This window comes from Pristis pectinata, chromosome 30 (assembly GCF_009764475.1).
Source record: "Pristis pectinata isolate sPriPec2 chromosome 30, sPriPec2.1.pri, whole genome shotgun sequence".
In the NCBI taxonomy this organism is placed as follows: domain Eukaryota; kingdom Metazoa; phylum Chordata; class Chondrichthyes; order Rhinopristiformes; family Pristidae; genus Pristis; species Pristis pectinata.
In genome coordinates this window covers 17,358,875-17,371,451 of record NC_067434.1, presented here as the reverse complement: position 1 = coordinate 17,371,451, position 12,577 = coordinate 17,358,875, and the positions used below count along the sequence as shown (strand labels likewise).

The 12,577-nt window shown below is 43.2% G+C and overlaps 1 protein-coding gene across 1 annotated transcript in view; it reads right to left on the bottom strand.

The window, feature by feature from the left end:
• Nucleotides 1–12,577, bottom strand: part of mcu (mitochondrial calcium uniporter) — a 135,277-nt gene that overhangs the window by 14,619 nt on the left and 108,081 nt on the right. Inside the window, exons 3-4 of the mRNA XM_052041313.1 lie at nt 5,172–5,342; nt 1,342–1,446 (exon numbers count right to left, since the gene is read on the bottom strand). Of these exons, the coding sequence (XP_051897273.1) occupies nt 1,342–1,446; nt 5,172–5,342 (276 nt within the window). The remainder of the gene's footprint in view (nt 1–1,341; nt 1,447–5,171; nt 5,343–12,577) is intronic.

Here is a 12,577-nt window from a genome sequence, read left to right as displayed (position 1 = left end):
GAGTGAGAGTGGGAGTGGGATGGGGAGCAGCCAATGGGTAACAGTGCTTATCTTCTGTTAGAGCACACTGCAGCCTTCTGGACTCGGTACTGAATTCTACAACTTCAGGTAACTTGATTTCTCTGTCTGTGCGGTAGTGTAGCAGCTAGTGTAACACTATTACAGCGCCAGCGACTCGGGTTCAATTCCAGCCACTGTCTGTAAGGAGTTTGTACGTTCTCCCCATGACTGCGTGGGTTTCCTCCGGGTGCTCCGGTTTCCTCCCACATTCCAAAGACGTACGGGTTAGGAAGTTATAGGTATGCTATGTTGGTGCTGTAAGTGTGGCGATACTAGTGGGCTGCCCCAGAACACTCCACGCAAAGGATGCATTCCATGTGTGTTTCGATGTACATGTGACTAATAAAGATATCTTATATCTTATCCATCTGTGACATTAGCTCGGCTTGTTTTTTTTTAAATCCTTTTTTCCTCTCTGGGCATGGAGGACGTGCCCAGTCTGACCTGCTGGGCTTGTCCTCCTGCTCTGCATTTTGCAACTTCCACATTTAATTAATAGCAGCGGACCCAGTGCTATCAATTAAAATCCCATTAGGTGGAAATTTAAAAAACCTGCAGATTCTGGAAATCTGAAATCAAACCAGAAAATGCTGGAAACACTCAGCAGGTTGAGCAACATCTGTGGAAAGAGAAACGAAGTTAACATTTCATGTTGAAGGCACTACATCTTCAACCCAAAAGATACCCGTTTCTCTTTCCACAGATGCTGCCCAATCTGCTCAGTGTTTCCAGTATCGTCTGTTAGGTGACAGGTGCTGAGCAAATCCTAGTTACAGTTATATTGGGCAAGCAGTATCGCCAGCCCACTCTATCAATCACACGTACTCATCCAAGCCTGAATTTCCTATCTGGACACAACACTGAATAGAAGGTTGGACTTGACTTCTGCTCACTTGACCCTTGCAGAGTCCCCACTGTATCATCAAATTCAGTATCTACCCCTCATCCCCTCCAAACCAAACTTTTCCTCCATTCCTTCATGCCTATCAGGATGCTCCTTTAAGGCCTACCTCTTTAACCAGGCTTGTGTCTTCTTTGCCCCCAGTATCTGCTTATGTAGCTCATTGTCAAATTTTGTTTGTTATTACTCCTATGAAGTAGCTTGAGATAATTTTCAATGTAAAAAGATGTTATAATATTCCAAGTTATTATTGCTTAAACTGAGACATTAGCTAGAAGTTCTCCAGGAATTAATGTTGATGACTGTGGAGTTAAATGTAGATTAATGCCAGTGGTGAGGTGAATTAAGTCAACCATAATGAGCCTTGACAGTTCTCATACCTCTCTTTGGTGGTTGCACATAGTGAGCTACATCATTTATCACTAACTTGAAGTCATCAAGAAGTAGGATATCGATTCCCGTTGATGCAGCTATTCGATTTCCATCTGCAGGAGAGAACAGATATGGACCCATTAGAGCAGTCTGATGTGGTAGTGCAATAACCATTAGAGACAGACCTTTCACCCTCACTATCACAATCCTAGCACAAGAGACAGGGGCCATGGCAGCAAAATAGTTATACTACTGTACCTATGATATAGAACATAGAGCAGTACAGAACAGGCCCTTTGGCCCACAATGTTGTGCCGACATAGCTATTCCCTCCTACCTACAGAATGCCCATATCCCTCTATTTTCCTCTTGTTCAGGTGCCCATCCAAGCCCCTCTTAAGAGCCCCCAACGAATTTGCCTCCACCACCCTTTCAGGTAACGCATTCCAGGCATCCACCACTCTCTCAGTAAAAAAAAACATACCCCTCACGTCTGTTCTGAACCTACCCCCTCTCACCTTAAATGCATGCCCTGTTCTGTTCTCCTGAGTAGAGTCATAGAATCAAAGTTGTACAGCACAGAAACAGGCCTTGCCAGCCACTACATCAATGCTGATCTTTTTGCCCAATTACACTAATTTCATTTGCCTGCATTAGGTCTGTATCCTTCTGTGCTCTGCCCAATATAAATGCCTCTTGAATAGTGATTGTATCCAACTCCACCGCCTCCTCTCATAGCAAATTCCAGATAGCAACGACTCTGTGTATAAATAACTTTCTCCTCAAACCGCTCCCCCCCCTCCACCTTTAAAATTCATTCCTCCCACCTTAAACCTCTTGTTTTTGATACTCTTACCATGGGAAAAAGTTTCTGACCATCCACCCTATTTACACCCATCATAATTTTTATACACTCTATCAGGTCACCCCTCAGCCTCCTTCGCTTCAGGAAAAAACACGCCCAGCCTCTCCAATCTCTCCCCAGAACTGAAGTCCTCCAAACTAGGCAACATCCTGGTGAATCGCTTCTCCATTTTCTCAGTGCCACCACCTCTTCCTATAGTGTAGTGACCAGAACTGTACAAAATACTCCATGTACAGTCTAACCAGCATTTTGTAAAGTTGCAAGATAAAGTCCTGACTTTTATATTTTATGCCCAGACCTATGAAGGGAAGCATGCCACAACCCTATCTACCCGCATTGCTACTTTCACAGAATTATGGACTTGAACCCCAAAGTCCCTCTGTTCATCAACATCCCTTAGCCCCCCATCATTTAACGCATATCCTACCCCTATTTGGCTTCTCAAAATGCAGCACTTCACATTTGTCATGATTAAATTCCATTTGCCAATGGTCTGCCAAATTCTCCATCCGATCTATATACTGCTGTAGCCGTGGACAACCTTCCTCGCTGACCACAACACCACCAACTTTTATGTCATCCTCAAATTTACCAATCATACCTCATACAGTCACATCCAAGTCGTTAATATACATCACAAACACAGGTCCTAGCACTGATCTCTGCGAATCCACTGTTTACAGGAAAGCATCCTTCCGACACTACCCTCTGTTTCTCATTACCAAGTCAACGTTGGATCCAATTAGCCAGCTCTCCTTGTATCCCATGTCCTTGTCAAATGCCTCACTAAAGTCAACATGGACAACATCTACTGGCCTGTCTTCATCAATCTTCTTACTTACCTCCTCAAAAACTCAACCAAATTAGTGAGACAGGCTTTCCCCTACACAAAGCCAAGCTGATCATCGCTGATCAGCCCATGCTTTCCAAATGAAAGTAAATTCTGTCCCTTGGATCTTCTCCAATGATCTCCCTACCATTGATTCAAGGCTCACTAGCCTGTAGTTACTTGGCTCATCCCTGCTGCCCTTCTTAAATAAGGGAACATTAGCTATCTTCAAGTCTTCTGACACCTCACTGTGGCTAACAAAGATGCAAAAATCTTCCCCTCCCCCCCCCACCCCCCCACCCACAGCAAACTGGGATAGATCTTATACAGCTCTGGAGGGTTATCAACCCTTATGCATCCCATGACATTTAACACCTCCTCCTTCTTAATACTGATCTGACCCAGGTTATCCATGTACCTCTCCCTGAACTCACCGTCTTCCATGCCCTTCTCCTTGGTGAATACAGATGAGAGGTATTATTTAGGACCTCACCTACATCACCTGGCTCATAGATTACCCCTTTGGTCTCTAAGGTATTAAACCAAGAAATTTAAATTGAACCAACAGAATCATCTAGTGCACACATACTGTATATACAAATGGCAATCATAAAAGCTGCTTAATTGTTTGATAAATCCAACTGGGTCATGAATGCCCTAATGCCATTTTAGGGAATGGAATCTGCCATCCTTACCTGGTTTGGCCTTCTTGTGACTACAACCCCACAGCAGTGGGCTTAACTCTTTCCTGTCCTCCAACATGCCACCCAAAAAACCAGCTCACCACTACTTATGGTCAATGAATGCCAATCTTATCCATATCCCAAGCAACAAGGAACTACAAATCCCACCACATGCCTGCTCCACACTTTGTAAACATCTTGTAAACCACCTCTTACAACATGTGAAAACCTGCTCAAGGGATGTAACTTCATCCCCAAATGCTTGTTTATGGCCCCATGAAGTTGCACAACAACTGCGAAAAGGGGTTAACAAGAGAAAGTCTCAACAGATCAGGCAGTATCTGTGGACAGAGAAACACCAGTTTGTAATCAAACATTCACTCTTAATGCAGCCCTGATGCAAGGTCTTGCCTTTTATCTCCACAGATACTGTCTGACCTGCTGAGTTCCTCCAGCAGTTTGTTTTTTGCTCCAGATTCCAGCATCTGCAGTCTCTTGTGTCTCTTGTTAACATTCACCATTTCTTTCTCCTCAGATGCTATCCAACCCGCTGAGAATTACCAGCACTTTGTTTAAATTTTGAGCATCTTTGGAATTTATTTTGTATTGTGGGACTGGGTTCCTGAAGGAGAGCAAAAAGAACCAGGAACTCAAACTAACAATTTTAATCAGATTAACTTCAGGTCTCACCACCAGAATTACTGTATTTTCCATAATGGCCTCTGGATTTGGCGAAGTGTACCAATCCATAAGACATAGAAACAGAATTAGGCCATTTGGCCCATCGACTCTGCTCTGTCATTCAATCATGGCTGATTTTTTTCCCTTCTAAACCCCATTCTCCTGCCATCTTCCCATAACCTTTGACGGCTTTACTGTGTGTGTGAGAGAGAGCAAGAAAGAATCAATCGATACTCCAGCATGAACATCCTTGTTCACATTTCACAGCAGCTTGAACAGCAAGCTCAGAGAAATCACACCTTGCTTTGTTCTTAAACCTCACCTTAAGCTTTAAGATTCTAACAACTGATAACTTTTGTAAGAAATTTTTACTAAGATTATCAACTGAACTTCTTTTATTACCAATTTTGAAACCTTTTTTTTTCCCTCCCCAAACATTCCACCTATTGTCTATTTTTCATTTCTAGTCTTGCGACATTTCCCAAATTAGAGACATGCTGGCTTTTCCACAACTCTCCCGCTGGCGGGGTCAAGGGATTGCTGCAAGATAATTAATAAGGGAAATAGAGACTCGTGCACTTCCATACTAAACTTCACTTTATACTTCAACTTACATTTTTGCTGTAAACTTAAGTGAGGGCACTGATTTTTCAACCACTAGCTCTGAGTGAGATGCTTAGTTCCAATTTTAGCCCAGTGTGAAAGATCCAATATTTTCTTTCATTCAGTAACCATCCCCATTCGCAGACTGCAGGTTCGGCTCCCAGACTGCTGAGGTACCTGGAGTGTAGATGGCGACTCGGTCGATGCCTTTATCCTCTGCCTGCAGCTGCTTCAGGAAAACCCCGACAGAGTCCGAGATGGGTCGGAGGGTGAACTGGCAACGCTCTCGCCGCGATGGTAGATTGAGGGAGAGAACGGGTAGCCCGTTCTGGTATATGACAGTTACATCTGTGAAGAGAGAGGAAAGGAGAATGGTGAGAACTGGCTGCAATGAAGAACTTCAATAGAAGCAGGTACTTTGTTCCCCTTATGCCTGCACCACTTTCTACATGATCTTCTCACTCAACATCACTTTCCTGCCCGTTCTCCAAATCCTTTGGTTCCTCTAATATGCAGAAACCCATCAACTTATTTTCAATGCAATCAGTGGGTGAGCCTCCACAGCCCTTCCTGGGTAAAGAATTCCAAACATTCACCACCCTTTGAGTGAAAGGTTTCCTCATCTCACTCCTAAGTGGCTTACTTCTTATTATAAGGCAATGATCCCTGGTCAGGTGAAACAGCTGTCCTGCCTCTACCCTATTGAGCACTTTAAGAATATTGTTCCTATCTATGTCACCTCTCATTCCTCTGATCTCTGCAGAATAGAGGCCTCTAGCTGACTCAATCTCTCCTCATATGACAGACCTGAATCTTCACTATGTTTCAACTTTGCAAGTATATCCTTTTTTAGGACTGAGGAAACATTCCTTCACTCAAAGGGGGTGTGGGGACAGGGGCAGATATTCGGAATTCTCTACCCAGGAAGGGTTGTAGAAGCTCCGTCATCGATTGCATTCAAAACAGAGATGGACGGGACTCCAGAATTGTACACAACATGCCATGTTAGGCAAGGCACGAGATAATTGTGATGATACATCTTTATTCTTGTACTCAAATCCTCCAGCAATAAAGGCCACTATATCGTGCATCTCCTTCGCTGCTTGCTGGACCTGTATGCTAGTTTTCAGTGACTTGTGTACACCACCACCCAGGATCCTTTGAATATCAACATTTCTAAATCTCTCACCCTTTTAAAAATAAAACTCAGTTTCTGCATTTTTCTACCAAACCTTGCAATTATTCCACACTTATTCCATCAGCCAGATTGCTGCCCACTCATCCTGTGTACAACCTCATACTTGCCATGTCATCCTTACTCACATTCTTACTTACATTCAAGTCATCAGCAAATGTTACATTTGGTCTCCTCAGCCACACTGTTGAAACGGACCATGAACCCATTCCTGTCCATCCCACTAGTCACAGCCTGTCAACCCAAGACAGATGTCAAGCGTCAACTCTGTCGGTTGGGCTAGGGTCACATACACCCAGACTGGGTAAGGAAGGCTGATTTACTTCACTAGACTACAAAGGATTTTACAGCAATCCAATAATTTTATGATTACCAGTTTCTATACAAACAGTTTTCTCCCCAGAATTATTTAATTACTTCTAATTGAATCTTCTGGCAGCCAAGGTGGGATCTGAACACGAGTCTCCAAATCAATGGATCAGATATCTGTATACTAGTCCACCAACTTAACCAGTGGGTTACTGCACTTCAATCGCTCCACAATTAGTAGTGCTCCCCAACCTGCCAAGACCACTCTAAGGTGGTCTCTTTTTGAACAAACTTTTGATGACCTGCCCTAATACTACCCGAGGTGGCTTAGTGTTGCCGGATTAGAACATTTTTTTTGCTTTATTGAAAATAACTGATAACTGGAACTTACTGCTGTTGTAGAGGACAGCAGTGTCTGGGTTTGTAAGTAAATTACAATAAATTGCATACTAAAACAATACAAAGTGTAACCTTTCCTCTGATCTCTCAGCAAGTGGCCGAGACACAGCCAGTTGGAGCAACTCTTCACATTTATGCTCAGCAGAGACAGATGGCAGCTCCACGGCCCAAACTGGTCAAGCACGTCAAAGATGCCTATTCACTCAAAGCCATTTCCCGAGGACAGAGTGCACGCTAATCTCCACATCGGCACAGTTACGCAGGTGGTGCCCGATAGCCCTCAGGTACAGGTCCTGTGCAAAGCCTCCCTTCTCCTGACAGGAAGCTGGTCGAACTGAGCTTCTTGACTCATCTCCCACTTCACAAGTATTAAGTACCTCAGATAAAATAAACACCCGACAGCATCCTGGCCCTGCATCAAGCAGCAGCTAAAAGTCAAGGCCACACGAGAATACTTTTCCCTGCTCATGGTGGAACGTAATACAGTTCGCAGATTTACACCAACGAGGGAAAAGGAGCCAGAGGAACAGAGAGAATGAAAGTGGCAAAATAAGACAGGCAGCAAGATGTGTGTGTGTGTGTGTGTGTGTGTGTGTGTGTGTGTGTGTGTGTGTGTGTGTGTGTGTGTGTGTGTGTGTGTGTGGGGAAAGGTAGTAATGACAGAGGAAAAAGGGGTGAACAAGAGTGGGCAGAGAGAGAAGAAACAGACAATGAAAAGGAAAATAATGAAAGCCCCGTGTGTGTGATCAGGTCACTGCCAACATCAATCTTATGACAAATATACAGTGTTGAGGGGCTACTTAGTCAAAACTGCCTCAGACTAAGTTTCAGCTTCATTGGCAACCCAGCATTCAAAGTTGTGTTTCACCTTTGGTGTCATGAAGGATGGGATTGACCTGGGAAAGCTGCCGTGGTATAACATGGGTGACCCGCCAGTGCAGCTCTTGAACTGGAGTTAGTGGGCTCAGTGAGGCTCCAGCTGACTTGTCCATCCTGCCTTGGCATTAGGTGGTGGGAGGTGGGGTAAGGGGGTGGAGGGGGCAGTCCTCTTTTAGTTGCTAAACTTGCAGTATAACCCTAATCCCTGTAAAGTTGCAGATTCGTACAATAGAAAAAGGACCCTCCAGCCCACCGAATCCAACTAACAAGCATCCATTTACTCAAGTCCCATTTTATTCTTCCCCATTTCCATTAACTCTCTCCAGATTCTACCACTTACCTTACACACTAGAGGCAATTTACAGTGCCCAATAAACCCACCAACCTGCACGTTATTGGATGTGGGAGGAAGCTGCAGCATCCGGGGAAGGGTTGCTGATGCTGTGAAGCAGCTCGACTATCTGCACCCAGGTCACGGGTCTCACAAAACTTTGCAGTACAGTGTCTTTTACAATTATCCTCAGGACTGGTGCTCCACAAGGCCGTGTCTTCAGCCTGCTACTCTACTCCCTATACACTCACGACTGCCATGGCCAGATTCAGCTCTAACTCCATCTACAACTTTGCAGATGACAATTGTAGTAGGCTGAATCTTAAATAACAATGAGTCAGAGTACAGGAAGGAGATAGGGAACCTATTGACATGGTGTCATGACAACAACCTTTCCCTCAATGTCAGCAAAACAAAAGAGTTGGTCATTGACTACGGGAACGGGGGCAGTGCACATGCTCCTGTCTACGTCAATGGTGCTGAGGTCAAGAGGGTTGAGAGCTTCAAGTTGTGAGGAGTGACCATCACCAATAGCCTGTCCCGGTCCAACCATGTAGATGCCATGGCCAAGAAAGCAAACCAGCACCTCAACTTCCTCAGGAAGCTAAACAAATTTGGCATGTCCCCTTTGACACTCACCAATTTTTATAGATGCACCACAGAAAGCATCTTATCCAGATGCATCATGGCTTGGTCTGGCAACAGCACTGCCCGAGACAGCAAGAAATAGCAGAGAGTTGTGGACACAGCCCAGCACGTCACAGAAACTGCCTCCCCTCCATGGACTCTCGTCTACACTTCTCGCTGCCTTAGTAAAGCAGCCAACATAATCAAAGACCCCACCCACCCTGGACATTCTCTCTTGTCCCATTGGGCAGAAGATACAGAAGTCTGAAAGCAGATGCCACCAAGCTCAAGGACAGCTTCTATCCTGTTGTTATAAGACTATTGAATGGTCCCCTAGTATGATAAAATGGACTCTTGACCTCATAATCTACCTCATTATGGCCTTGCACTTTATTGTCTGCCTGCACTTTCTCTGTAACCATAACACTTTATTCTGCATTCTGTTATTACTTTTCCCTTGTACTACCTCAACATACTGATGCGATGAAATGATCTGTATGGATGGCATGCAAAACAAAAAGTTTTTCACTGTACCTCGGTACATGTGACAATAATAAACCAATTTACCCACTGATTTTAAGCAAATTTCAATATCGTCATCTTATTTCTATTATTCATGATTGAACAGCAGATCAATGAACATCTCTTCACCTAAACCAATATATTCATGGCTGACTTGCTGAGTGTTTGGGATTGATCATAAATTCATCTCTTCCTATCCTCATGAGACAGGAGTATGAAAGGCATAGAAGTTATGGTTCAATGCACAAACCGATCAGATTTCAAGCTCCAAATTTTACACCAGATTTCTTGGCCACAAAATCATTTAAAATACAGAGGAAAATAATTCTTCTTTGTGAAACTTTCCCCCTTGATCAGAGCTTCAATAACTCCAGAACTTTCCAATTCCCATTTCTGCCTTCAGCTCAGACACCATTTAAAAACATACTTCCCGTGGCAAAGTCAAACAGTGTAATTGTGTTTTGCTGCCAGAATGAAAGTGAACAGCTCTGAATATGCTCAAGAATACAGGTAGCACAGAATGGAGGCCATTCAGCCTCTCAAGACTATTCTGCCAATGAAAACAAGGATGGTTTTGATCCAACTCCAATTTCCTGCCTTTTACCCAATTATCTTAATAACTTTGGTTAATAAAATTCTATCAAATCTCGTGTTCAAAATTAAACAATTGACTGGAATCAACTATGGAAGAGTTTTCCAAATCCCTACCACCTTTTCAAATAATGAGTTGGAGTATAGGAAGGAGATAGAGAGCCAAGTGACATGGTGTCATGGCAACAGGCTTACCCTCAATGTCAGCAAAACAAAAGAACTGGTCATTGATGACGGGAAGGGGGGCGGTGCACACGCTCCTATTTACATCAATGGCGCTGAGGTCAAGAGGGTTGAGAGCTTCAAGTTCCATGGAGTGAACATCACCAATGGCCTGCCCTGGTCCAACCAAACTTCTACCCCTTCTCACAAGTGCTTCCTAACTTCAGTCTTGAAAGCCCTAGCTTTGACTATGCCACCTGGTCTTAGACCTCTAAACAATGGGAATTGTTTCTCTCCATCTACCATACATGTCCCTTGACATCATGAAGATGAATCAGATTCTTCCTTAGCCTTCCAAATTTGACAAATACAATCTTAATTTCTGAATTTATTAGATTAGTTAACACTTGGAGTCCAGTAACATTCTGGTAAATCTGTACCCCATTTCCTCCAAGGACAATAGATCCTTGCTACGGTATGATGAGCAGAACTTCTCACTGTACTCCAGATATGGCCAAAATAGGGTTTTGTAATGCTGTGCCTTTCATACTCCAGTACACTGGATGTGAAGAGAGGCATGTGGATTCGTTCCTGTGCTAGTCTGTGAGATTTTAGTGACCTACACACAAACCCCCAAGTCCCTTTGGGACTGCTGCTGATAGTTTTAGATCACTAAAACAAACCAGCAACTGCAAACAGAAAAGTTGCAATAGAAGGCGGGTACAGTTCAATGTAAATATCACAGCTTTGATGGCAAATGACAGATGGTGACTAAATAAGCTCAGTTTTGAATGGATATCAGTCCCCTTTGAAGGCAACATAAAACTGACGAGTCAGGAGTAAAATAAATATTTCCTCAGTCCCCCGAACGCAACTTCTAAAGCGGGAAGCTAATTACTTTCAACTCCTTCTGTACATACACCTGACAAATTGATGTGAAAGAACTGCCAGGAAAATGCTACGCAAACCTCTTCCCTACGCCATTTTCACTTCAAGGGGAATTACCTGGTTCCTTATTACATCTCATCCAGAATTTCTACTGCAGGTTGGAGCCAGCAGGTACAAACTTTATATTACACCTTTAGCAAAATAAAAAATACCATGGTGTTTGACAGAAACATTAACAAATTGACTTTGACCTCACAATGCAAAATATTAGTGCGGATGACCAAATATAGTCAAACATACAGGGTTTAAAGAGCGCCTTAATAAAAAGGAGAGGGAATTCCAGAGCTGAGACAAAGGTAGCTGAAGGTGGTTGAGTGATGGGCATGGGGAAGGTTCAAGAAACCAGAATTATTTAAGCATAGATATCACAACTGGTTATTGGGCTAGAAATTACTTCAGGGATAGGTCAAGACAGGAGCAGAATCTTATTGTCAGAGTTGGAATGTTTCTTTCACAGAGAGGACTGCAGAGCAATCTTTCCTCAGAGCTTCTAGGTCCATGAAAGTCGAGACGGCAAATCAATAGAGTTAACAAGTGAGAGAAATTGTAAGGGTTTATACAAGTCATCTTAAAATGAAAATAAAAACTGAAGATGCTGTAAATCTGAAATAAAAATAGAAAATACTGGAAATACTCAGCAGATCAGGTAGCATCTGTGGAAAGAGAAATGATTAACGTTTGAGGTCTGAAACCCTTTGCAAGGTCTTGGATCCAAAACTTCAACTGTTTCTCTTTCCACAGATGCTGCCTGACCTGCTGAGTGTTTCCAGCATTTTCACTTTCTATAATATACAACTCATGGGCTGCATTTTGGAGAAACCAATTTGAAAATACTATTCCAGATACCTTCAGGACAAGTCTCATTATCACTACTGGCTAAAATCAATAAGGATGGCTCAAGAAATTTAGATTCAAATTCAGTTAAACAATGTCTCAATTTCAGGTATTAATGGCACTTTGAGATGGAGATTTTAGGAGCAATTACATTTTTTTCTTTTGCATTTACTCCCAGGTTTCTTAACGTCAACATTTATTACAGCAGCTGCATCTTTTTTTTAAAAAAGAGGAAGCTGCCCCTGTAATTAAGCCCTCCCACCACTGGAGGTGCTGCGCTACTAATGGTGGGAGGTGGCAATTACCTTGCATCAGTTCACAATATAAATATGCATATAGCAACTTACATTAAACCATTTAAAAATTTTCATGGTACATCTTTAAATTACATCAGTACTCCCAGCTGCAATCATCTTCTAACACCACTGAGGCATGGTGATGCCATGGTTAGTGCTGCTGTGTGACAGCTCCAGTGACCCAAGTTCAATCCTAACCTCAGCTGCTATTTGTGTGGAGTTTGCTGGTTCATGCTCTGACTATGTGGGTTTCCACCACGTAATTTGGTTTCCTCCTGCATTCAAGGACCCATGGTGGGTTAACTGGCTACTGTAAATTATCTCTGGTTTAGATAAGTGGCAGACAAATCAATGGGGAGCTGATGGGCATTTAAGAACAAATTTCAAGGCTGCACAGGAATAAGGTAAGGAGGAATGGAGTGGCCCTGCTGGAAGCTAGCATGTATATGATGGGCCAAATGCAATGTAATGTTTAGCTTGGGCTCCCTTA